This window comes from Podarcis filfolensis (assembly GCF_964270895.1).
Source record: "Podarcis filfolensis genome assembly, chromosome: W".
In the NCBI taxonomy this organism is placed as follows: Eukaryota; Metazoa; Chordata; class Lepidosauria; order Squamata; family Lacertidae; genus Podarcis; species Podarcis filfolensis.
Genome location: NC_139619.1, coordinates 17,411,222 through 17,438,397, shown reverse-complemented (window position 1 = coordinate 17,438,397; position 27,176 = coordinate 17,411,222). Strand labels below are relative to the sequence as shown.

General features: G+C 43.7%; 2 protein-coding genes across 4 annotated transcripts in view; both read right to left on the bottom strand.

Moving 5' to 3' along the window:
* Window positions 1–27,176, bottom strand: part of LOC310753830 (fragile X messenger ribonucleoprotein 1-like) — a 181,572-nt gene that overhangs the window by 135,915 nt on the left and 18,481 nt on the right. For all 3 annotated transcript variants that reach the window (XM_083595183.1, XM_083595182.1, XM_083595181.1), the window contains one exon: window positions 6,114–6,166. In XM_083595183.1, coding sequence (XP_083451309.1) covers window positions 6,114–6,166 — 53 coding nt within the window. The remainder of the gene's footprint in view (window positions 1–6,113; window positions 6,167–27,176) is intronic.
* On the bottom strand, window positions 4,002–5,723 carry LOC310753923 (uncharacterized protein). Its single transcript, XM_083595266.1, has 2 exons — window positions 5,631–5,723; window positions 4,002–5,541 (listed from the first exon to the last, which is right to left on the bottom strand). Exon 2 carries the CDS (start codon window positions 5,135–5,137, stop codon window positions 4,067–4,069), a length of 1,071 nt encoding a protein of 356 aa, XP_083451392.1. The 5' UTR covers window positions 5,138–5,541; window positions 5,631–5,723; the 3' UTR covers window positions 4,002–4,066.

Genomic DNA, 27,176 nt, shown 5'->3' with positions numbered 1-27,176 from the left:
TCAGTTCCATACTCCTTCTCTTCTCCAACATTCCTGAATCTCCTCCCCCATCTCTTTTTTTCTCCAGCAGCCTGTCTTGGCGAGACGCCATTTTTTAACTGCGTCATAAAAATTCCTCAGCGTTCACCGATTATTTTCCATCTCCCACACAGTTCTTAAACTTCTGCTTATGAATCTTAAAAGACGCAACGATCTTATTTCTTTCTTTCTGGGGTGGAGGGTTATTTTTGTCACATCATATAGGGAAAGGAAAAAGTTTTTCCTCCACCCCCCCTTTGTTCCAAACGTACAGTCTCTTGGTGACGACACATCAAAAGATTTACTTATCCTTCCGTCGCTCTCGGTCGCAGAGATCCATTATTCAGCAGCCTTATCGTCGAGCTTTACTTGATATATGTGCTTCAGCCTCAATTCCAATTCATCTGTTTCCAATTATAATTCCGGACTGAAGCAACCAGCACGCGCTAATCGGAATCAGCGTCAGGAAGAGCTGACTTCACCGAGGGCTCGTGCCAAGTGTTCAGCACCCCCATCTCTCGGATCAGGGGGTGCATTGTGAACACCGCTGGCCAGGCAGCACCCCACCACACCCTGGTGGGGAGGGAAGGCTGCATACTTCCCATAGCAGCCCCTAAATTACCTCGTGTGGGTCAGAGAGATGTTATTGTCGGCCATCTTCCAACGCGCCCCCTGGTGGCCCCAGAGGAATAACTTCTAGACACGTTTTCTCTAGTTGCATTATACCTAATGTAAGCACAATATTTTAATGGTTCATGTATGAATGTGGGCCTCTAAAGTTAACACCAATGACTAATTTGAGTTGTGTAACTCCAATTTAAAATGCCTCAAACTTTTTACCTAACAACCCCCTCCCCCAAGAAGAACCGCCACATGATTGATAGCAAGTGAGATGGGAAAATAAACTGTGTGGAAACAAAATTATTAACCAAAGGCTTTGTTTTGCAGAAGATCTGGAAAGGAAACGAAAGGCTTTTGGTGTGACGCAGTTCTAATTGAGAACCGCCATTATGAGACAGACTTTGTTGCGAGATTTACAGTCAAAGGGGGAGGCGAGCCACTGTTCTGTTATCATGTTTGGACTGTACGTCTGATTTGGCAAAAACTCCCCTGGAAAGGCTGATTTATGGAGCAACTGGTCTGGGAAAGTTAATGAGCAGACGCTTAGACTGTATTTTATGGGAACTGTCGAAATGACGCCTGCCGTTTGAACAGGACTTTTGGATCAGCGTGAAAACCCACACAGGACTATAATAATGTTTGCTTCAACTCGCTTGTGGAGATAACTCAGAGGTTATTTATTAAGAAGAAAAATGATAACAACAAGAAGATTGGAAGATGGGATTTGTAAAGGATAACAACAAAGAGATGGAAGATGGGACTTGTGAACATTAAAGCAGCAGAAATATGAGATGATTGGACCCTTTCTGAACTTGAAGCATAGGTACCCCCAACAAAAATTTAAAATTCGGCTAAATATTTGGAGTTTATTATGTATTGGTATAATTTGGAATTAATGTGATATGATTGGTTTAATTGGAAATTTAATTTTAAAAAATTATATATATATATATATTTTTAAATGCCTCAAGCTTTATGAATTCACCACCTACAATCCCCACCTTCAAGGTATACGAGTAATAGTCATAGCCCAATAGCTTCTTGAACTAACTCCAATGGGGAGTGGCACAACTTTGGGTCATTCCAAATCATCCCAACTTTTTTTACCTCATGTCATCCAGTTTTCTTAATATTTTGTACGTGTGTGTTCATATGTGTGTACATGTTTTGAATGATCAAAACTAAGTTAAGGTTTTTGTGTTGACCAGCAAGGCCAAAACTGTCATTGGGGGGGGGGGATTTCAAACCCTCATAACTCACAAACGGGATGAGATAAAAAATTAAAATTTTAGATGTAGACTTAAGTTTTGACCATTCAACAACTGTACAAAATATTATTAATAATAATAATAATAAATTTTATTTATATCCCGCCCTCCCCAGCCGAAGCCGGGCTCAGGGCAGCTAACAACAATAAAACAGTACAAAAGTACAGCACAAACAACACTCTAAAATCATTCATTATAAAATTAATTCAAATCAAGCCACTGGCAACCATTGGGCCAGAGCTCCGTGAAGATTGCCGAGGGAGGGAGTCAGGCTGTGCCCTGGCCAAAGGCCTGGCGGAACAGCTCTGTCTTGCAGGCCCTGCGGAAAGATGTCAAGTCCCGCAGGGCCCTAGTCTCTTGTGACAGAGTGTTCCACCAGATCGGAGCCACAGCCGAAAAAGCCCTGGCTCTAGTTGAGGCCAGCCTAACTTCTCTGTGGCCTGGGACCTTCAAGATGTTTTTATTTGAAGACCGTAAGTTTCTCTGTGGGGCATACCAGGAGAGGCGGTCCCGTAGGTATGAGGGTCCTAGGCCGTATAGGGCTTTAAAGGTTAAAACCAGCACCTTAAACCTGATCCTGTACTCCACCGGGAGCCAGTGCAGCTGGTATAGCACCGGGTGAATGTGATCTCGCAGCGAAGACCCCGTAAGGAGTCTTGCTGCGGCATTCTGCACCCGCTGGAGTTTCTGGGTCAGTCTCAAGGGCAGCCCCACGTAGAGCAAGTTACAATAATGAAGTCTGAAGGTGACCGTCGCGTGGATCACAGTGGCTAGGTCAGGGCGAGAGAGGTAAGGAGCCAACTGCTTAGCTTGGCGGAGATGGAAAAATGCCGCCTTTGTTATAGCTGCAATCTGCGCCTCCATGGAAAGGGAGGTGTCGAAGATTACACCCAAACTCTTAACGGACGGTGCTGGCACTAATTGTACCCCCGCAAGAGATGGGATTTGCCCCCCCAATCCCATATCGTCCCGTCCCAGCCACAGGACCTCTGTCTTCGAAGGATTTAGCTTCAACCGGCTCCCACGTAACCATCCAGCCACAGCTTCCAAACATCTGGTCAGTGTGTCTGGGGCCGAGTCAGGGTGGCCATCCATCAACAGATAGAGAGTTGGGTGTCATCGGCATACTGATGGCAACCCAACCCAAAACTCCGGACAAGCTGGGCGAGGGGGCGCATAAAGATGTTGAAAAGCATCAGGGAGAGTATCGCACCCTGAGGTACTCCACACACCAAGGAGTGGCGCAATGACAATTCCCCCCCAAGCGCCACCCTCTGTCCCCGACCAGAGAGAAACGAGCGCAGCCATTGAAGGACTGTGCCCCGGATCCCCACGTCGGCAAGGCGGTGGTCCAGGAGTTCATGATCGACCATGTCGAAAGCTGCTGACAGATCTAGAAGAATCAGCAGCCCCGACCCACCTCGATCCAGCTGTCTATGAAGATCATCTGTTAGGGCAACCAGAGCCGTCTCGGTCCCATGACCAGCGCGGAAGCCGGACTGGAATGGATCCAGAGCCGATGTTTCATCCAGAAACCCACCAAGCTGTTCAGCAACCGCTCTCTCAATCACCTTACCCAGGAACGGAAGATTCAAAACTGGGCGGTAATTGGATAGATCTAAAGGATCTAATGATGTTTTCTTTAAGAGCGGGCGCACCACTGCCTCCTTCAGTTCCCCTGGGAAAGTCCCCGTGCCAAGGGACAAATTGATGATATCCCCCAGGAGGGCCTGCACCTCGTCTGGACATGCTCTAATCAGCCAAGACGGGCACGGGTCGAGAGGACAGGTGGTGGGCTTTCCAGCTCGGAGGAGTCTGTCCACATCGGCTGGGGATATCCGGTTGAAGTGGTCCAATACTGGACCCGAGGACAGTCGAGGGGCCTCCAGTTCCTTTATTGTATCCAAATTGGCAGGGAGGCCATGGCGGAGCAATAAGACCTTCTCCGCAAAAAAGCTCGCAAATGCCTCACAGCTGTGTGTCAAATTGTTATTTAAATTTGGCTGTCCCTCAAGGGACGTTAAAGACCTGATTATGAGAGCTAGCGGATGCAATGGAGGCCAAGAAGACTTCTTAGCAGCCTTCACTGCCATCTCGTAGGTTTTCATAAAAGCCCTATAAGATGTTCTTGAGGCTCCGTCACGGGCACCCCGCCATACTCACTCTAGCCGTCTGAGGTCCCGCTTCATTTTCCGGAGCTCCTCGGTAAACCAGGGAGCCCGGTTTCTGCGGGGTCGCAGAGGGCGCTTAGGTGCGATCTCATCGATGGCTGCCAGGAGCTGGATATTCCAGCCCTCAACAAGCTCAGTCAATGAGTCGCCAGGGGGAGCAAGGTCCCGCAAGGCTTGGCGGAATCTATCAGGGTCCATCAGCCTCTGCGGGCGAGCCCAAATCGGCTCGCCACCTAGGCAGGGTGGGGGTGGAAAGTCAATCCTGGCTTTCAGAGCATAGTGATCAGACCATGGCACCTTCATTGAAGGAGACATGATCACATCTATACCTACGCCAAAGATCAAATCCAGCGTGTGGCCTGCTTGATGTGTGGGGCCCGAAACAAACTGGGAGAGCCCTAGTGTCACCATGGAAGACACCAGGTCCAGAGCCTGTGAGGAGGGAGTGGCATCAGCATGGATGTTGAAGTCCCCCAATACCAATAGATTAGGGAACTCCAAGGCCCAGCCGGCCACCGCCTCCAATAGGCCTGACAGGGTGGCTGCTGGTGCGCTAGGTGGCCGGTACACCAGCCAGACAGCCAAGCTCTCCTCGGAGCCCCACACTAGGCCAACACATTCAATGCCGGGGATCGATGGCGATGGTAGAGCCCTGAAAGGACAATCTTCCCGGATTAATAATGCCACCCCTCCCCCCCGGCCCACAGTCCGCAACTGGTGGAGGACGGAGAAACCCAGGGGCGCCATCTCTCGTAAGGTAACTGTTTCCCCTTTGCGCACCCAGGTCTCCGTCACACAAGCCAGGTCGACCCCCTGCGAGGTAAAGAAATCTCGCAGGGTGGCGGTTTTGTTGCCTATAGACCTGGCATTGCACAGCACCAGTGACGGAGGTGAGTAATCCTTGCTCACCCTACCCTCGTCCCTCGGGATGAGGCGCAGATTGGAAGGGGTACAAGCATATCCATATCTCGATCCCCTTCGCCTATAACATCTGCCCCCACCGCCATACCTCCCTCGCCCCTCCACCGTAGCAATCCCAAGCCTCATAGTAGCCTCCATGGATGGCAATTAATGTTATTCTTTCGCAGCCTAAAACAATAAAACCTTAAAACAATAAAAACAAAAAACAAAAACAACCCAAAAAACAATAAAATACAAATAAAAACTGCAAAAATTACAAATTCATCAAAATCTAACAAATTCCCAAGCCCACCCAAACATCCATCCCACCCCCATATATAAAAAATCTAAAGGAAAAGGAAAATTTTAAAACATGTTAAAAAGAACTCTGCACCCCTCCGGGTCCTCCAGGGCAGTAGCAGCATCAGTGGCAACAACCGTCCTTGTGAGGCCCCACCCTGGGCCAGATAGTAAGTGGCAGGAGCAGTCCTTGTGAGGCTTCAGGCCCCGCCCCAGGCCAGATGGTAAGTGGCAAGAGCAGGCACTCACACAGGGGAGTCCTCCTGGGCAGCAGAGCAGTCCTTGTGAGGCCTGTCAGGCCCCGCCCCAGGCCAGATGGTAAGTAGCAAGAGTAGGGCCCTCAGACACTCACACAGGGGAGTCCTCCTGGGCAGCAGAGCAGTCCTTTTGAGGCTTCAGGCCCCGCCCCAGGCCAGATGGTAAGTGGCAAGAGCAGGGCCCTCAGACACTCACAGAAAACTGGATGACATGAGCTAAAAAAATTAGATCACTTGATATGGAATGACCCTTTATACGAACACCTGAAGTGCTATTTTAAGTTAACACAAATTATTATTTAAAAATCAAAACATGTTTCAATGAAACATTCTTGACACAAAGTGCTAAACATAAAAATAAATAGGTTTCAGAACATTATTCATTATTAATCATAGCAATGGCATGCAATCACCTCCATAAGCATCTGCAAGCTACACGAGAAACATCCAAATCAAGCTCTAAGTATTAGCTTATTTAAGTTTATACACTACCCCAATACTACTGCATTAGCAGATTATATACAATTCACAATTACATCATTTACAACTATACTAGTCAGTAGCAGGACCATACGTACTTATTTTCAAATGAAACAGTTATTGAATCTTCATGTACATCCTTCACAAAAGCCTGCAAAAGAGAATTTACAACAAATATTAATATTAACATGTTAATTACGAATATTAATGCTACAATATGGAAGCTCAGAACACTTGTTCTAAATGTAACTAACTGGCAAAATATAGTAGGTTATTGGATATGCTAAGAATTTATGCACACCATAAGCATGTTACATGCATGGAAGATAACAGTGAAAATGCAGAAGGCTACTAAAAGATAGACATGAAATCCATATTATGACTAATACGTTACAGCAAAAATGTTGATTTAAAGTTATCATTATTGTGGAATTACCATCCAGTCACCCCAGAACATCTTTACTACACTTCATTTTCTGGGCATTTGAATATCACCATACAGCATTTCTAGTTAGAACATAGTGAATAGGTGTCAGGCCTGAGGAATTCCCCCACTCCTCTCCAGGTGGTTTCAAGGAGCCAGGAGGAAACAAGATAGCTTTAATTATGATTTATTCAGTCTCTATGATAACAGACAATTCATGTTTTGCCACCATGACGTTGCTCACTCTGACTCCTCCTTCCCTCTTTCCCAGCAACACCTGCTCCTACGGAGTCTTCCCTTTGACAAATTCCTCTGCACACGCTGCTCTTGTATCCTTAAAGACCTTCGCATTTGAGGGGAAGGCAGATCACCTATGCTGTCTAACAAAGTGTCCACAGTCTGCCCCATTTCTGTTCCTGCTTCTGTTAAATCCTCATAACTAAGCTGTTCGCCAGCCTCTGCCTGATTATCTTGCTCATAGCTTGGCTGTAAATCAACACTCTCTCCCTCTTCCCTGTCAACAGCAGAAGGAGGAGGCAATCTCACCCACTCCTCAGCCTCTGCATTCCAGTCCCTGACAATAGGTAATTTGTGCAATAGCATTACTAGATTACACCCATAGAGGGCAAATGTAACTATTGAACTGTAATTTAGAAACTTTTCACAAGTCCTCCCACACAGAAAAAGCAACCCTCTGTAGTGGCCCTAAAACAGAAAACCTTTAAGAACTACTAAATGTTTCCATAGTAAAAACACTTGATGGACACACAATTACATGCCTAATATTAATTAAGTAATTGTGGAATAAATGAATAAAAATAAATTTTATTCTTAAGGAAGGAATAGTAAAAATGACCATGCCTGCCTTAAGACACCAAGGTTCTGTGAACAAAGAGGTTCACAAACAGCCCAAAGGAGGGGCCCCTTCACAGAACTGTTTATCTGCACACAAGAATGTTTTACAACCTGAGTTTAATTGCTGGAGACACTTAAAATGAGACACAGCAGATGTTGGGAGTTAGCTGAATCAAAGGATTCACCCTAAACTCCTTTCCTTGTTAGAGGGTGCAATTAAGACTAAGAAACAGGGTGTTATCTATGAAACAATGTGTTAAAGGCCCATGCTGACCCTGAGAGTGATAGATTTATAGTTTAGAGGTGACTTGAGATAACAAGGAGAAATAGCAAATGATAGTTTAAGAACTAGTACGCATTCTCAAGCGCTTCATTAATATTATAGAACACACCACTGTTTGAGAATCTGCTAATTTGAATGGACATGGGATGTATGTTATTGGTGGGGGTACATAATAGAGGGACATATGATGTAGGAAGATCGTTAAGCCTCTAAACTGCAATTTCTTAACCAATAGGAATTGTAGGAGGAATATTCGAACGGTTTTAGGTTACAAATTATGTGTGATGCAAGCGGGAATTCATACTCCTTCTTTACAGCATGAGTTGAGGGGTCACCTGTGCAGTACTGTTACGACAATAAATCTGGTTATGCCTGATTGTGGTGTAGAATCCTTTTTTACACATAGTAAATTGATGCCCTCTGGGTAAAGATCCTTGGGACATAATTTGTCTAACAATAACCTAAACTCAAATATACTCATTTGAGGGACTTCCAGTGAGGCATCATGGCAACTCCTGAAGCCAGCCAGAACCAATTGGGCTACCTGGCTGGCTCCCAGACTGCCGGGACTGCTGCTGCCACCGCCACAACCAACAGGGCACCGGGGGCGCCCGGCACGCCAACTGAGGGAGCTGCCAACCCCTCCCCCCAGGCCGAGCCAGGAACAAAAGCGAAGACACCCAGCCACTCAGCCGACTGCCCAGCAATGATCCAGGACCAAGAAGATCCCGAAGCCAGCGCAGGGGAGAAGAGGAGAGAGAAATAGTGGGCAAAGAAAGACACTTGTTGCTGCTATCGCCAACGCCGCCGCTAAGAAGGGAAAGGAGGAGAGGTAGGAGAGCGCACCAGGAGGGCAAGGGTAGCTGTGAAAAGACACGCAGCTGTTTATTTCCCCCTTTTTTACATTTTTTCCCGTATATATATATATACACACACACACATATATATATGAATGATAGAGTTACTATCATTAACTCTATCCTCTATTTTTAATATATAAATCTTTTTCCTCCTTTCATATATTTTTAACCCTTTTTTTCTTCCCCCCTTCCCTAAGTCTTCAGCCCTTTCACTAAATTACTATTACTACCATTTTTAAAAATACATCCATTTATTACTTAAAAACACATTTTCCATCCCCCCCCCCACAAAAAATAGGGTGGGACTTTTTTGTTGCTGTTGTCCTCTTTCCTTCCCAATATTTTTTTAACTTTATTTTTACCAGACAATCTGCCACTCCCTAACTTACTTTCCCTATTTTCTGTATTTCGCTTTATTTTTGTCAGATGCTGCTGTGGTTGCTCGAGAGTAACCAGGCAAGACTCTGACCTGTCTTTTACAGGCTTTATTCTTGGTGCAAACTATTTACAGTGAAGAGCATCGTAAGTTCATGGCTGGCTCAGTCGCTAGTAGAATCTGGGAGTGGTCGGTCTTTGTACCTCCCCCAGCATAAAAGTCACGTCACCCCCAGCCTTTTCCGCCCCTCCCTGCACCGAAGCCTACTTTTTTACTGTTGGCATTTGATATACAAATACTACTGCCAGGCATCACAACCTCAACAGCTTCAGATCCCTCATCTCCTTCCCCCCCTTCCTTCTTTGATTTAGTCTGCTTTTCTAGTCCCTCTTACCCTCCAAACCCTAAAATCTTCATGCACGTACCTCCCCACACAGTTTCATTAGCAATCCTCCCTCCCCAGTGGTCTTTTACCTCATACTATAACTAGAACCACCACTGCAACCAAGTATTTTCATCTTTCTTTGTCTCTCCCCCACCTTTCTTTCTTTCTTTCTTTCTTTCTTTCTTTCTTTCTTTCTTCTCCTTCCCTCCTTTTCTCTCTCCCCTTTTTACTTTACTCTAACTTCCATCCCTCCCCTCCCCTGCTTCTCCCCCTTTCCTCCCCTCCTTTTTCACCTTCAACCTCTACATTGCTTTGTTGGGTTCTGTTCCTGAACACACCCTTGCCAACCTTAAATTCTTAATTCTTTACCACAAACCCCTAACCCCTCCCTCCACCCTCAACTGGACCCCAATACTCCTTTCGTGAGTATCCGTGCACAGACATGTACACACAGGTGCACCCATGAATAACCCCCCCAAACACACACCCTCCCTCTGGCCCCACCCCACCAGTCTCTCATACCCCTGCCTACCAACCCTTTACGTCAACCGTCTGTCTGTTGGCTTACTCGTCTGCTTGACTGCCCCCACCACCCCGGCAACACTGTTGAGGAGACTGCAAGAAGCCCTTAAAGCACAGCCCAGACGGGACACTAATGACCACCTAATCCAGACGCTCTGTAAAAGCCACCAGTCAACAATGCTTTGTTCAGCTCAACAGCTCAGCGACACCCAGGAACCACCACCACAACTCTTAGCCACAACACGCCCTGCTCCAAGAGGACACCAAGCAGATCTGAAACCAAAAACACCAGCGAGACTGTGATGACACCAACCAGGGAGATGGCAAACAGCACGAGAACACAACACCTCCCCCCAAGATGACAACGACCCAGCAACAAAACGAGAACTGAAGGAAGTGAAAATGAGACTAAGAGAACTACTAAAAGCGTTCAGTGACATGACCTCCAAAATGGAAACTCTAGAAAACAAGAACCAAATACAAGAAAGAATAATAGAGAAGTACCGAAAGGAGAACACACGTATGAATAATAAATTGGCTGAAATGGAAAGCCACCTGGAAATAATAGAAACGGAAAATGCAGCCATGAATATCAAACAGGCAGACCTTGAAGACCGTAGTAGACACTACAACTTCCACTTCCGCAACTTTCCTGAAAAAGTGGAGGAGAAAAGCCCAGCAGATCTAATTGTACGCTGGCTGAAAAATACAATCCCAAACTTGACACTCGAGGTAGACGACCTGAAGAGGGCTCACAGAGCCCTAAAACCTATGCCGAAACCCAACGCCCCCCCCCCCCCCGAGACATCATTGTATGCTTCACACGCTACAAAATGAAAGAAGAGGTATGGAACAACTTCAGAAACTCAACAAGCCTTCAATACGGAGACAACCCCATATTGGCCTTATAGGATTTATTTCAGGACACCCTAAATTGGAGGAAAAACCTACGCCCATGCACCCAGTGTCTCCAACAAGCAGGGATCAAGTACCGATGGGACTTCCCCTTCCGCCTCATAGTAACAACCAACACAACACAACACATGGCTACCAACATACCTGAAGCCCTGCAACTACTGAAGAACCTTGAACTCAACCCTCCACTGGAATGGCAACTGACAAACTCACCAAGTGAGTCACGACCACCACGATGAAACAACACCAAACAACTGGACGACAGTAAAGAGGAAAAAGAAGCAACAGAAGTGACACAACAATGCAAACCAACACAGCCAACCACCACCACGCACAAAAGCATCCCGCCGAACATACGGCACAAGACAACAGACCAAGATCAACCAAACCAACACATCACAGATGGACAACCCTACAACAACAACAACCACAGCTGAATGAAGCACCCGGAAAACACCTCAAACTGAAGGACTGGTGATTCCCCCCTTCCTTCCTTCCCCCCCTCCCCCAGGCCATAAATATAGCCAACACCATCAACACCCCCCCAGCCCTGCACCTCCACAGAGATCCTCACCCCAACACCAGTCCAGACGACTTCAAACCACATTCCCCACCACACAACAACCCAAAACCCACACTTTCAGCACCCCCTACTCCATGCTAAGGAAAAATAACTTCTCCAACCTCAATAAAACAACCCACAAACAGGCTAAAATCTGACACCCAATCAGCACAATGGTGGCACCAGAGCATACCAACACCCACATCCCCACCCCAGCATACCAATCATGTTGCTAATAACATTGGCAACACTGCTTATGAACCCTATGCCCAACATTGGCATCACAAAGACACTTAACACTGTCTCACTGACCACCCCCTATTGCAAACGACAGGGAGGATGTGTTGGGATACTGCCAGGGAGTCAGAGGCATCAGGCAGCCTCATCAGGCAGGCCTCCATCGTCGTCTCTGGACGAACTCGACTCCCATCGGAACAGCATCAGCCAATTAGCGACACGGGCCTCAGACACATTCCAGGACTCGTGCACGCCCTTTTCGCAGAGTTTCCACAACGGAAGATTCACCCAAGAGAGCGTATTTACAGCTTTATTCAGCGTTGGTCAGAACAAAGGAAAAACATGACTGCCTGCCTTTGTGTCGAGGAAACAGACAGAAACAAAAGCTATATACAAAACGGAAACTCCCTGTGAGCAGGAAGTATGCAGGCTTGTGACACACAACAGCCTGCTCCCTTTTAAGGTGGAACGGAAATATCCTAACAGGATGGCCTGCCCCTAAACAAGGCCATCCTCACCAGCTGAGTCCTAGGACCAACCGGCTAAACGCCAGATGGCCCAAAATACCCCTAACACACACCTATATGACTACATATAGGATACTCTCTATAATCTATCCCCCACTCTTTAACCCAAATCTGATCCTAATCCCACTAGTCCTCCACCCACCACACTCTAGGTCAGCACAACCCCATTAGTTCATTAAACAACACAAAGTGAGAGACGCAGGACAACCCAGATGGGTTGGCAAGGAATCATCCTACATAATAGATAAGCAAGATGGCTAGCCTAAAAGCAATTACATTAAATGTGAGGGGGCTGGGAAACCCCATCAAAAGAAAATGCACCACCTCATACATAAACACCATGAAACCACACATCATCTTCCTACAAGAAATACACAACCCACCCAAAGGGAGCAAACTCCTGAGTGACCCCCGCTTCAGTCAACAATGGGTTGCACCTGGCTCAGGGAAGGCCCGCAGAGTAGCCATAATACTCAGTAGAGACCTGAACTTCAAAGCCACGGCAGTCCTAAAGGACAAAAGAGGCAGATTCATTTTTGCTAAAGAGACACTAGATGGCAAAACTAAACTGACAATCGGCTCCATATATGCCCCAAACTCAAAACAACTAGAATTCACCCAAAAAACATTAAACAAGTTCCTCGCCTTCTCCGAAGAGGAAGCAATCCTAGCAGGGGACCTCAATCTAAATATGAAAGGTATATCCCTGAAAGACATCCACCCTACAACCCCATGGGCAACCTTCCTCCGACGGAAACCCCCAACAACGAGGGACTCCTACAAGTTACTAAAAATGCTAAAAAACAGGGGTCTCTACGACATTTGGGGTGAGCAAAACCCAGGAGACACCAGCCATACATTCCAATCCAGACACCATGGTACAGTGTCCAGACTGGACAGCATTCTGCTCACACAGGATCTGATCTCCTTAGTGGAATCAACGAACATACCGGTAGGTAACATAAAAATCACAGATCACGCCCCAGTAGAAGTCACCGTTAAAATAGGACAGGGAACACAAACCACCCAATCATGGCCCTTCAGTCGAATCCTAACTACAAACAAACAAATTAGAGATAGTCTCACAAAAACTCTCCAAAACTACTTCAAGGAAAATTATGTAGACAATATAACAACCCCCCTCCTATGGGATGCAATGCAAGCAGTCACCAGAGGAGCTTGCATAAAAGAGAAAGCATTCCTTAATAAACAAACCTCCTCAAAAATTAGCGAACTAGAACAAGACATCACAGCCCTCTCATCACGCTACAAACAGCATCTAAAAAACTCCTCAAACTTATAGAACAAAAAAGGAGAGAACTAGACTCCCTAGAAATCAACAAAACAATGATCAGTATTCTATACTCTATACAACGTTTCTATGAATATGGAGGGAAAAACTCCAGACTACTAGCAAATAGATGTAGGAAAAAAGCACTCAAAACAATAATACACTGCATCACCAAAAAAGATGGCGACATAACATTCTCCCCCAAAGAAATAACCTCAGAATTTGCAGAATTCTACTCCAACCTATACATCTCCCATAGCCCACCTGAGAAGGAAATCAGAACATTTCTAACAGGACTGACCATGCCTACTGTCAGGGGACTGCTGTCGGAACAGGGGAGGGAGGCAACTCCGTTGGGATACAGGGAGCCACAGAAACTTCTGAGAAGCAGTTCCTTGTCCAGTGGTGGGGAAAGCCACACCTCCAGTGGAGAAGAGAGGGAAGGGGCCAGCCAAGCGAGGGAAGGGCTCGAAGATGCTGCTGAGAGCCCAAGTGCCTCACCTAGCCCAGCTGGCCAGGAGGCACACACGCCACTTCCGTCGCCCAGTTTGCGCAGAAGGGTGAAACGCAAGGAGGGGTGGCAGAGGTTTAGGGTGTCTAAGTTCTTATGTGGGGGGGAGCCTGGAAGAGGCCACTCCCGGATTCTGCAAGTGACTAAGACGGACATGAACCTTGTGTATCTGCACCGTAAATAGTTTGCACAATAAAACCTGTAAAAGACAGGTCGGAGTCCTGCCTGGTTACTCACAAGCAACCACCACCCAGCATCTGACACCTACCTTAACTGATGAGGAACAGGAATTCATGGACAGTCCTATCACCCCAGAGGAAATAGATACGGTCCTCAAAAACCTGAAACCACACAAAGCCCCAGGCCCAGACGGCTTCACAGCAGAATTAATAATAACAATAAATATTTTTTTATTTATAACCCGCCCTCCCCAGCCAAAGCAGGGCTCAGAGCGGCTAACAATAAAAGTAACGCATTTAAATTCTATAGGAAATTCAAAGAACCCCTGATGCCCTACATGACCCGCCTATTCAATGACATCATAAAAGGGGGGTCATCCCCAAAACCTGGACCCACTCCAAAATAGTCTCCATCCCAAAACCACTGAAAGACAGCCTCAAAGTAGAATCATACCGCCCAATCTCATGAATAAACCAAGGCTACAAGATATTCACATCAATCTTGGCCAACCGCCTAAAAATCTTCCTACACAAGTTAATAGCCCCAGACCAGACTGGCTTTGTCCCTGGCTGCAATATAACAGACCCCATCGGGAAACTACTGAACCTGATCGAACACAGCAAGGCAACTAAACTCCCATTGACAATTATGTCCCTAGACATCCTCAAAGCTTTTGACTGCTTGGAGTGGAAATACATATTAGCAGGACTTCCGGTCAGCGCCAGCGATTAATGGCTGACTTTCCCCCGAGCTCCGGGGGAAGCCTGCTCCGTGGGTTCAGGTCCTGCCGCAACGGCGAAGCGGGGACCCTTAAAAATCACAGGCGCGGAAGCCTGTGAACGAAGAGATCCAGCGGGCACCTTTTGCGCCCCCCCAAAACCGCAAAGAAGCCTTTTTAAAGGCTTCGGAGCGGCAGCGGGTGAGCGGCGCGGTGCTGAGGATCGCTGACAAAGCCTGCTGAGTGAAGCCGCATCGCCATGATCGGAGAGCGCTGATTTCTTCCCTAAAATCTGGACTTAAAAGCAACTACTCGTGAGTAGGAATAACGGACTTAATTTGAAATAAAATTAGGAAGAATTTTGGTACTGCACGGGAAAGGTACAAAAAGGAAGTCTGCCTTCCCGTTGTGTAAATAACCTAAAGCAAAGAGACTGTAAGCTGTAACTTAAGAGGGAATATCTTCTTGGAATTAGTAATCCATCGTTTGGAAGAGTATTTCTCCCCAACGCTTGACAGGAGTGGAGGGGGGTGAAAATTGAACTTTTTATGCCTGTAAGAAAGGAACGTCTAAAAAGAACGTCCGCTGCTTTGATCTCTGGAGTCGGACTGCCTTGACAGGGAAACTGAATGGTGGACTGTCAATACATGGGGATTGTTTATAGCAGTAACTTTATGTAAGGATACAGTGTCTTTGAATGGACTTATACATAAAATAGCATTGAAGATAAATTTGAAACTGTGGCTAATTGGAAAAAAGGGGTTTTTTTAAGAGATATTGGCTACAAAATTACAAAGTGAAGCTGGAACTCTTCCCCCTAGTGGAGACTTTGTTGCTACAATAAAAATTAAGCCACTAGAGTGAGAGCCAGTGGAAATTTCCTTTTCAAAACAAAGTACAAGAGTAAGACGTGACCTTGGCTCCGAATGAGAGTGTTATAGATAAAGAAAAGGGGAAATCTGAAGAAAGAAGCTTAAGATCAGGTAGACAATACAAGACGGATTTTTCCCACCAGCGGAGAGCTTCAACATCCGGAGGCACGGGCGCAGCTGCTGCCTCTCAAACAAAACCAAGAGCTATGTCAGCAGAAGATGCTTTGGCACAAGCACTTGGCAAGATTAATGTATCTTTGGAATACTTAAAGAAGCAGGGAACAGAGACAAGTAAACAAGTTGCGGAAACTAATAAACAAATTCTGGAAACTAATAAACAAGTGGCTGAGATCTCAGCAAAAATTGATCTGAACACGAAAAGTATTGATGAATTGGGAAGGAAGGTAAATTCTAACACAGAGACCATTGTAAGACTTTTGGAGGACTCGGCTACAACTCGAAAGATTGCAGAAGAAGCAAAGGAAATTGCAGTTGTCACCCAAGAGAGGATACCACCGGTCATCAGGAAATTGGAGGATCATGATCTGACTTTGTCTATGATTGAACTTCAGAGAAAAGAGAGAAATCTAAGGATCAGATCAGTTCCGGAAAGTGAGAAAGATAACTTGGTGCACTTCCTGACAAAAGAATTTTTGGACTTTTGGCAACAGGGCCTGGAGGAGGAATTCAAGATAGTGAGTGCATTTAGGCTTGGTACAAGACAAAGGAAGAACAAGGCAAGAGACTGTTTAATAACATTAAGAACAAAGGAAGAAAGGGACAAAATTCTGAATCTGCACTACCAAAAAACCTTGGAGATTGAAAACTCTTATGTGGAGATCTTTAAAGATATTCCGAAGCACATTCTGGATGTAAGAACCTACTACAGAGATCTGGTTGTTCTATTGAAAAAAAACAAAATATTCTTCAGGTGGGAATTTCCACAAGGCCTATCTTTCAAATACAAAGGAAGGAAGATAAGAATAAAAACATTGAGTGATAAAGACAAATTCTTGAGAGACCACGAAGAGGATCTACAGAAGGAGGTGGAATCTGGGCAGGAACTGACATCATTGGGAAAAGGAACACTGGACATATCAGACATATCGAACTTGTCATTCGGTTTGAAACCATCGACAGAGGAAGAACAACTACTTGGAGCAACAGGAATAAGTAAATAGTCTCATCATGGCTCTGCAACTTCTAAGTTGGAATTGTAATGGTTTGAATATGCCTCGAAAGAGGAAAGCTGTTTTTCATATATTGAAGAAAGAACAATTGGATTTGATTTGTCTACAAGAAACACATGTGACGAGGTTACATAGGAAAATATTGGTGAATAAAAGATTGGGACAAGAATTTATTTCATCAGACAAAGTTAAAAAAAGAGGAGTTGTGATATATGCAAAGGAAAAACTGTTACCGAAATTTGTTTTTAAAGATGAACAAGGAAGATTCCTGGCAATTGAAATCCAAATCCAAGGAGAGAAATTTTTGGCTGTAGGAATTTATGCACCGAACGAGGGGAAATCTGAATTCTTTAAGAAGCTGCATTAGACTTTGTTGGACTATTTGGACTATAATCTAATTTTGATGGGAGACATGAATGGAGTAGTATCTACTAATATGGACAAAGCACAAAGACAGATACTCACTAAGGATGGAAGATTACCAAAAACTTTTTTCGAAATGACTGACAATATGGACTTGATTGATATTTGGAGAACAAAGAATCTTCTTGAAAGAGAGGGAACCTTCTTTTCTGAAGCCAAAATGACATGGACCAGAATCGACCAAATTTGGGTTACTAGAGGAATGGCATCAAAGATAAAGAAAGTGGAAATCTGCCCAAAAACCTGCTCCGACCACAATGCAGTAAGAATGGAGATGAAGCAAATAACAACTGGATCCTTCAGATGGAGGATAAATGACACCCTATTTAGAGATGAAGAAGTGTACAAAAAGGCCCAAAAAACTTTGAGAGATTATTTTGAAATAAATATGAACACCAACGTGGAAAAAAGAGTAATCTGGGACGCAAGTAAAGCCGTTATGCGAGGATTTCTGATACAACAAAATGCAATAAAAAAGAGAAGCCAAAATGAGAAAAAAGACAAGATTTTGGAGAAGATAAAAGAAGGAGAAAAGAAACTAAGATCAAAACCAAAGTCCAAAGAGATTTTGAGAGAAATCAAATTGTATCAAATACAATATATGGAACTGATGAATCAAGAAATAGAATGGAAAATTAAACAAATGAGACAAAAGACATTTGAATCAGCAGATAAATGCGGTAAACTATTGGCTTGGCAAATGAAGAAAAGACAAAAATTAAATACGGTTACAAATTTAGAAGTGGAAGGAAAGAACGTATATAAGACAAATGAGATTAGAAATTGCTTCCAGAGATATTTTAAACAATTATATACACAAGGGCCGCAGAAAGAGATGGACATAGACAAATTCCTCAAGACTTATGGATTACAAAAAATTTCTTATGAAAGTAAAATAGGTTTGAACCAGAAAATAACTGAACAGGAAATAGAAGGTGCCATTCAAAATATGCAACTGGGCAAGTCCCCGGGACCGGATGGGCTTACTTCCAGATACTATAAAATGTTAAAGGAGTGGCTAGTACAACCTATGAAGGAAGTTTGTAATGAAATTTTGGAGGGGAAAAAGGCACCAGAAACGTGGAAAGAAGCTTATATTACACTTATACCAAAGACTGAGACTGAAAAGAACCAACTTAAGAACTACCGCCCTATTTCGTTATTAAATGTGGATTACAAAATCTTTGCTGATATTTTGGCTAAGAGACTAAAAAAAGTTTTGATGGAGGAGATTCACAGGGTCCAAGCGGGCTTTCTCCCGAGAAGACATATGTCAGATAATGTAAGGAATATAATAGACATTTTGGAAAAGCTAGAAGTGAACATAAATACTAAAGCAGTTTTGATATTTGTGGACGCGGAGAAAGCCTTTGACAATATTTCTTGGAGTTTTATGAAGAAGAACCTCCAGGGGATGGGGGTAGGCCAAGGATTTGAAAATGGTATAGGTGCAATATACTCAGAGCAGAAAGCAAAGTTAATTGTAAACAATATGGTTACGGAAGAGTTTAAGATAGAAAAAGGGACACGTCAGGGGTGCCCAATTTCTCCATTACTTTTCATATCAGTCCTGGAAGTCTTGCTGAATATGATCAGAAGGGACCAGCTGGTTAAAGGGGTACAGGTCGGAGCTAAACAATACAAATTGAGAGCATTTGCAGATGACTTGGTACTTACGTTACAAGAGCCAGAATCTAGTACTAAAAGGGTTTTAGAACTAATTCAAGATTTTGGCCAGGTTGCAGGATTTAAATTGAACAAATCTAAAACTAAGGTATTGGAGAAAAATTTAACACCTATGGAAAGGGAGAGGTTTCAGAATGAGACAGGTTTAACTGTGGTTAAGAAAGTGAAATATTTGGGGATCAATATGACAGCTAAAAATGTGAATTTGTTTAAAGATAATTATGAAAAATGCTGGACAGAGGTAAAAAAAGATTTAGAAATCTGGTCAAAATTGAAGCTTTCCTTGTTGGGTCGAATTGCAGCTATAAAGATGAATGTATTGCCTAGAATGTTATTTTTGTTCCAAACATTGCAAATTGTTGATAAGATGGACTGTTTCAAGAAGTAGCAGAAAGATATTTCTAAATTTGTCTGGCAGGGCAAGAAGCCCAGGATAAAATTTAAGATATTAACTGATGCAAAAGAAAGGGGGGGATTTGCCCTGCCAGATTTTAAACTTTATTATGAATCAGCGGCTTTTTGCTGGTTGAAAGACTGGCTACTTCTTGAGAACACAGATATCTTGGATTTAGAAGGGTTCAAAACAAAAAAAAAAAATCCTTCCAGTAGCACCTTAAAGACCAACTAAGTTAGTTCTTGGTATGAGCTTTCGTGTGCATGCACACTTCTTCAGATAGGTATCTGAAGAAGTGTGCATGCACACGAAAGCTCATACCAAGAACTAACTTAGTTGGTCTTTAAGGTGCTACTGGAAGGAAAAAAATTTTTTGTTTTGACTATAGCAGACCAACACGGCTACCTATCTGTAATTAGAAGGGTTCAATAATACTTTTGGGTGGCATGCATATTTGTGGTACGACAAGGTCAAAGCTCATAAAGCTTTTAAAAACCATATTGTCAGGAAAGCACTGTATAATGTCTGGATTAGGTATAAAGACCTGCTGGAGAACAAAACTCCCAGGTGGTTGTCCCCAATGGAGGCAAAGGCGGTGAAAAAACTTAATATGGAGTCTAAATGGCCGAAATATTGGGAAATTTTGGAACAAGAAGGGGATGTAATGAAATTGCAGAGTTATGAGAAATTGAAAGATAAAGTGAGAGATTGGCTCCATTACTACCAAATAATGGAGGTTTTTAAGTCAGACAGGAAAATTGGCTTCCAGGTGGAAAAATCAAAACTGGAGACAGAATTACTAGAATCCAAAACTAAGAATTTGTCAAAAATGTATAACTTGCTGTTGGAATGGAATACACAGGATGAAATAGTTAAATCAGCTATGATCAAGTGGGCACAAGATATTGGTCATAACATTATGTTTGAGGACTGGGAACGGTTGTGGACCACCGGTATAAAATTTACGGCATGTAATGCCTTAAAAGAAAATATTATGAAAGTGATTTATAGGTGGTACATGACCCCAGTCAAGCTCGCAAAAATTTACCACTTGCCTGATAATAAGTGTTGGAAATGTAAAGAGACTGAAGGTACATTTTTTCACCTTTGGTGGACATGCCCAAGGATTAAGGCTTTCTGGGAAATGATTTATAATGAAATGAAAAAGGTATTTAAATATACCTTTTTGAAGAAACCGGAGGCCTTTCTCCTGGGTATGGTCGGCCAATTGGTGTCAAAGAAGGATAGAACATTTTTTATGTATGCTACAACAGCAGCAAGAACACTCATCGCAAAGTATTGGAAGACACAAGATCTAGCCACCGTGGAAGAATGGCAGATGAAAGTGATAGACTATATGGGACTGGCAGAAATGACCGGCAGAATTCGAGACCAGGGAAAAGAGACGGCGGAAGAAGATTGGAAGAAATTTAAGGACTATCTTAAGAAACATTGTAAAATTAGTGAAGGCTAGAACGATGTTGATTCAGAAACTAAGGGGTTAAAAGCTGTAATGATTATGTGATTAAGAAAAGAAAGGCTAAAAATTATATAGAAATTAGGGGAAGGATTTGCTGAATTGACTTAATTAGAGAATGGAATACAGAAAGGGGAGGTATGAGGAGGTCGGGAAAGTAAGTTTTATGAATATAAGGGATGGAAATTATACTTGTTTTGTATGTGTTCTGTTTGGATTGTATGTATTTTTATTGTTTTTGTTTTTTATTGTTCTGTTTTTTCTGTTTTATATAAATTCCTAAACCTTAATAAATATGTTATTAAAAAAAAGGAAATACATATTAGCAGTACTAACTAACATGAAATTTGGCCCCAACTTCCTACAAATCCTCAAACAAATATACTCCCAAGCCTCAGCAAAATGCAGAACTAACAATATGGACTCTAATACTATAGCAATCCAAAGAGGCACAAAACAGGGATGCCCACTGTCTCCCTTCTTATTTATCCTAGCTCTGGAACCCTTAGCAATCCGAATCTGAGCAGCCACAGACATCAAGGGAGTGGAAATAAGGGGCAGAACCTATAAATTAGGGCTTTTTGCAGATGACCTAATGGTCACAACACCAGATCCCATAAGCACAGCAACCTCCCTAATCAGAGAACTCAACACATTTGCAATGGTGTCGGGCCTACAGGTAAATTTTGCAAAGTCAGAAGCTATGTGCTTCAACACCCCTTCTCACACCCAAAAAGAACTCACTAATGTCACCAAAATAAAACTTTGCCACACTAAGTTCAGATATCTAGGGGTACAAATAACCAGAAACCTCAATAAATTGTACCTCCACAACTACAAGTCCCTGTGGCGACAAATTAACAAAGACCTAAAGAGATGGAACAACATGAATTTCACTCTCTCAGACAAAATAGCCATGATCAAAATGATCACCCTCCCAAAACTAACCTACCTATTCCAAACCCTCCCAATCTGTATTCCCCCAACCGAACTCCGCAGAGAAAACTACACTCTTATCTTCTCACATAAAAAACCAAGAATAAGCCCCAAATACCTGCACCTCCCCACCTCAGAAGAAGGATGGGGACTCCCCAACATATAAGCATATACACTGCCAACCAAATATGCCATATAACCCCATATATACTAGAAGATGAGACAAAACAATGGATACACCTAGAGAGGGACACAATTGAAAATACCCACACCACAGCATACCCACTCCTCCCAAACAAACTAAGGAAAATTCCCACAACATTTAACAGGTACACACAGACCATGCTCAAAGCATGGAAAACAAAAATAGGCAAACTATCTCCAACCCCATCCCCACTAATTCCCCTGGCGTACCACCCATTATTCCACCATGTAGCACAAAACCTCTAGATAAAAACCTGGCAAACCAAAGGCTTATATTGCATAATAGACTTCTAGAAAAATAACAAACCTTTGTCAACACAAGAAATACAGGACAAACTACAAGACACCCAAATGCCCTCTGCTAGCACAACACCAATTACATGCCCTCTTAAACAATCCAGCAGTAAAATCAGCAGCAACTAGACCCCTGACAACCTTCGAAAACCTCCTCCTAACAACAACAAAAGGACACAGTAGAGGGATGGTATCCGCAATATACAAAATACTACTCCAAAATCCCACAAACCCCCTAGATGCAATCAAAAAACAATGGGAGGATGACATAGGCTATGAGATTAACCCCACTCAATGGTCCAGAATGTGGTCTAAACACCCCTTTAAATCCGTATCAACGAAAAGAACTCACTATGGGGACCCCTGAAAAATTAATAATTAACAATTTGGACTATAATTTCATCTATTTTATTTTAGTTTACTGTTTTTAATTGGATTATGATGTGGATATGTTGATTGGATGTTTTTATTGGAAAATCAATAAAAATGATTTAAAAAAGAAAGAAATCACCCCAGAATTGGCCCTACTAAACATCTTCCAAGACAATGATGCCCTTTTACACCACAAAGAACTCATAACCCACCTACTTTCAGCAGCCAAAAACACCATAAACAGACACTGGAGAGACCTGTCAGGAGTAAGCATGGACCAATGGTACCAAATATTATGGGAAACAGCCTTACCAGAAAAATTAACCAATAAACTGAAACTGACACGAGGACAAACAGAAGAAGACACCTTCACCCCAGTATGGCTCCCCTTTATCACATACACAGCCCAACAAGACAATCCACCAACAGCATACAAATCAATATGGCAAACCTGATCCAAAACACCCACCTACCCCACTCACACATGAAAACAAAGATCACCACAGCCAATCACAAACAAACAACCACACCCTACGCCAACCCCAACCTCTCTCACCACCAAAGGGACACAAGTGAATAGCAGAGAACCTGCACAAGTGATGCTGACACAAAACCCGACATATATTAAGTAAAATTGAAACATCACCACCCGACCCCAGCCCCACTCACCTTTTCCCCTCCTCCACCTTCCCCCCCTTTTCTTCCTAATGTCTCAACAAATGAAACTGATCTGTAAAAAATGTTACATGGAGAAAGAGAGAGAGAGTGATTGCACATACTTTTGTAAACCAAGAAAATCTTTAATAAAAATACATATATATACCGTATTTTTCGCCATATAGGGCGCACCAGCCCATAGGGCGCACCTAGTTTTTTGGGGGGGGGATATAAAGAAAAAAAAATCCCCCCCAGGAACGTGGCTGGGGCGGGGGAAGCCCAAGCTTCCCCCGACCACAGCCCCCAGAACAGGCTGCTATCCGCAAGCCTTGGGAGCCCGGCGGGAACTCCCGCGGACTCCTCCCCAGGATTGCAGATATCTGCCCGAAGCCCGGGGCACGCTGCTCAGCACACCCCAGGCTTCGGGATGCAGGCTGCTATGCACAAGCCTGGGGGGCCCGGCGGGAACTCCCGCGGGCTCCCCAGGCTTGCGGATAACTGCCCGAAGCCCGGGTGCGCTCCGCTGTGCTCACCAGGTTTCGGGCTGAGGGCTGCTGTCCGCGGGCTCCCAAGGCTTGCGGATAGCTTCCTGAAGGCTGGAGAGCGAGAGGGATCGGTGCGCACCGACCCCTCTCCCTCTCCAGGCTTCAGCGAAAGCCTGCATTCGCCCCATAGGACGCACACACATTTCCCCTTCATTTTTGGAGGGGGAAAGTGTGTCCTATAGGGCGAAAAATACGGCATATACACACACATATATACACATATATACACATAAACACACTCACTTGAGCAATGATCAAATTACTAGAAAAATGATTTCTGATCGAACTGTTGCCCAATACAATGTACTGACAAGTATTAGAGTGACTGTCATATTGGGAGCCAAGCAAGACAATGTGTCTTTTACTTATCTTTTCCTAGTCACAACTTTCATTTTTACATGTTTTTATGACATCACCACTCTTTTCTGTTCAAGCACCTTGAACTTCAAATTGGCTTCACCAAGCCCTTTCAATAAGCATAGCTTACTTGAGAATGGAAACCAAATGGGGTTATTCAGAATTCTGGAGTATGGGGTCATTAATATGCTCATGACACACAACTCTACTTCTCCTTTACAACTTCAGTGGATGTGCTGGACCACTGTCTTGCCTCAGTAATGGACTGGATGGGGGGCCAACAAACTGAAGCTCAAATCCAGTTAAGACTGAGGCACGGTTAGTGGGCAGTTCCCTAGACCAGATGGATGTGAGGTTGCCTGCTCTTGATGGGGTTACATGCCCTGACAGATGGCCATCCAACCTCTGCTTAAAAACTTCCAAGGAAGGAGAGTTCACAATCTCCCAAGGGAGTCTGTTCCACTGTCAAACAGATCTTACTGTCAGAAAGCTCTTCCTGATGTTTAATCAGAATCTCCTTTTTGTAACTTGAAGCCATTGGTTTGAGACCTGCCCTCCAGAACAGGAGTAAACAAGCTTGCTCCATCTTCCATGTGATAATCCTTTAGATATTTGAAGAAACCTATCTTATCTCCTCTCACTCTCTTCTTTTCCAGGTGAAACATACCCAACTCCCTCAACCATTCCAAATAAGGCTTTTTTCCAGACCCTTGATCATATTGATTGCCCTCCTCTGCGCATGTTCCTGCTTGTCAACATCCTTCTTAAATTGTGGAGCCCACAACTGGATACAGTATTCCAGGTGTGGTCTGACCAAGGCAGAATAGAGTGATACTATTACTTTCCTTGATCTGGACACTATACTTCTGTTGATGCAGCTTAGAATAGCATTAGCTTATTTTGCTGCTGCATCACACTATTGACTCATGTTAAGCTTGTTGTCTACCAAGACCCGTAGATCCTTTTCACATACGTCTGGTGCTAGGGCTCAATAGAAAAGTGAGCAAGCCACATAGGCTTATTCCCCTCGCTGAACTAGCAGCTGCTGATCTTAGATAACGTTACATTTGTAAGCTGGAATCCTGTGGTTAGAACTTTCCTGTTACTGAAAGTACAACGGTCTGAAGGAAGGGGGTTGAAGCAGTGAGCAACCACAGCACCTGTTTAGACTGGTTTTATGGGAACCAGGTGCCCTGAAATCCACCTGGAGACTAATCACAAAGGTTTATGTTTGCTTGCACCAATAATGTCAAAATAGCATAAGCTTAGCTTACATAATAGGGGGTAGCAAAAATTAGAGAAACAAATAGATATAAGGGACTGCCAGTCAGAGGTGGCCAACTCTTAGCTTCTGCTAATCATATATATTTTCCACCAATCAGAAGACTGTGGAGGGTGGGACATGGGTATAGCACACAGTTGCAATTGAAATTATTTAACCTCTATTGCAAATGTTTATTATCAAAATTTACAGACTTTCAGCAAATCAAACAGAAGAAATTGAAATAGTTGCAATTTCAGCTGAATTTGGGGGAAACCACTTGAAGCATCCATTGAGTTGAGCTATTTCAGTTGCTTTTGTTTGATAATAAACCTGATTTGCAATCGGGGTTGAATAATTTCAATTGTAACTAAGTGCAAAATAGTATATAACGTGCCTTGAAACTTGTGATTTTTGCTCAATCTTTGAGAAAGCATTTCACTGAGCCTCATTGCTGCAGCTTTGAATAAATGATTCCTTTCCACCCATTGTCTCTTTATTGACTACAGGGAGACAGTGTTGTAGGGAGCTCCCCCCAATAACACCCCAACTTATCTTTGTACAGTTGGTTCTTCCTGCCCAAGTGCAGAACCTGACATTAGTCTCTATTGAATTTCATTCTGTTAGTTTCTCTGCAGCCAAAGATGGAGCAGCTCTATACAGTCAGCACAAACAAGACCTGGAGCTGACTGTGGCTCAGATCATCAACTTCTTATAGCAAAAGTCAAGCTTAAACTGAAGAAAGTTGGGAAAACCACTGGGCCAGTAAGATACAATCTAAATCAAATCCCTTATGAATACACAGTAGAAGTGAGGAACAGGTTTCAGAGTGCCTGAAGATCTACGGATGGAGGCTAGTAACATTATACAGGAGGCAGCAACGAAAACCATCCCAATGAAAAGGAAATGCAAGAAAGCAAAGTGGCTGTCCAACGAGGCCTTAGAGAAAAGGCAAGCAAACTGCAAGGGAGATAGTGAAAGATACAGGAAATTGAATGCAGATTTCCGAAAAATAGCAAGGAGACACAAGCAGGCCTTCTTAAACGAGCAATGCAAAGAAATAGAGAAAAAACAATAGAATGGGAAAAACCAGAGATCTGTTCAAGAAAATTGGAGATATGAAAGGAACTTTTCGTACAAAGATTACCATAATAAAGGACAAAAGTGGTAAGGATCTAACAGAAGCAGAAGACATCAAGAAGAGGTGGCAGGAATACACAGAGGAATTATACCAGAAAGATATGGAGGTTTCGTACACCCCAGGTAGTGTGGTTGCTGACCTTGAGCCAGACATCCTGGAGAGTGAAGTCAAATGACCCATAGAAAGCACTGCTAATAACAAGGCCAGTGGAAGTGATGGTATTCCAAGCTGAACTATTTGAAATTTTAAAAGATGATGCTGTTAAGGTGCTACACTCAATATGCAGTGCCAAAGAATGCTCCAACTACCACACAATTGCGCTCATTTCACACACTAGCAAGGTTATCCTTAAAATTCTACAAGGCAGGCTTAAGCAGTATGTGGACCGAGAACTCCCAGAAGTGCAAGATGGATTTCGAAGGGGCAGAGGAACCAGAGACCAAATTGCAAGCATGCACTGAATTATGGAGAAAGCTAGAGAGTTCCAGAAAAACAGCTACTTCTGCTTCATTGACTATGCAAAAGCCTTTGACTGTGTCGACCACAGCAAACTATGGCAAGTTCTTAAAGAAATGGGAGTGCCTGATCACCTCATCTGTCTCCTGAGAAATCTCTATGGGGGAGCTACAGTTAGAACTGGATATGGAACAACTGATTGGTTCAAAATTGGGAAAAGAGTACTACAAGGCTGTATATTGTCTCCCTG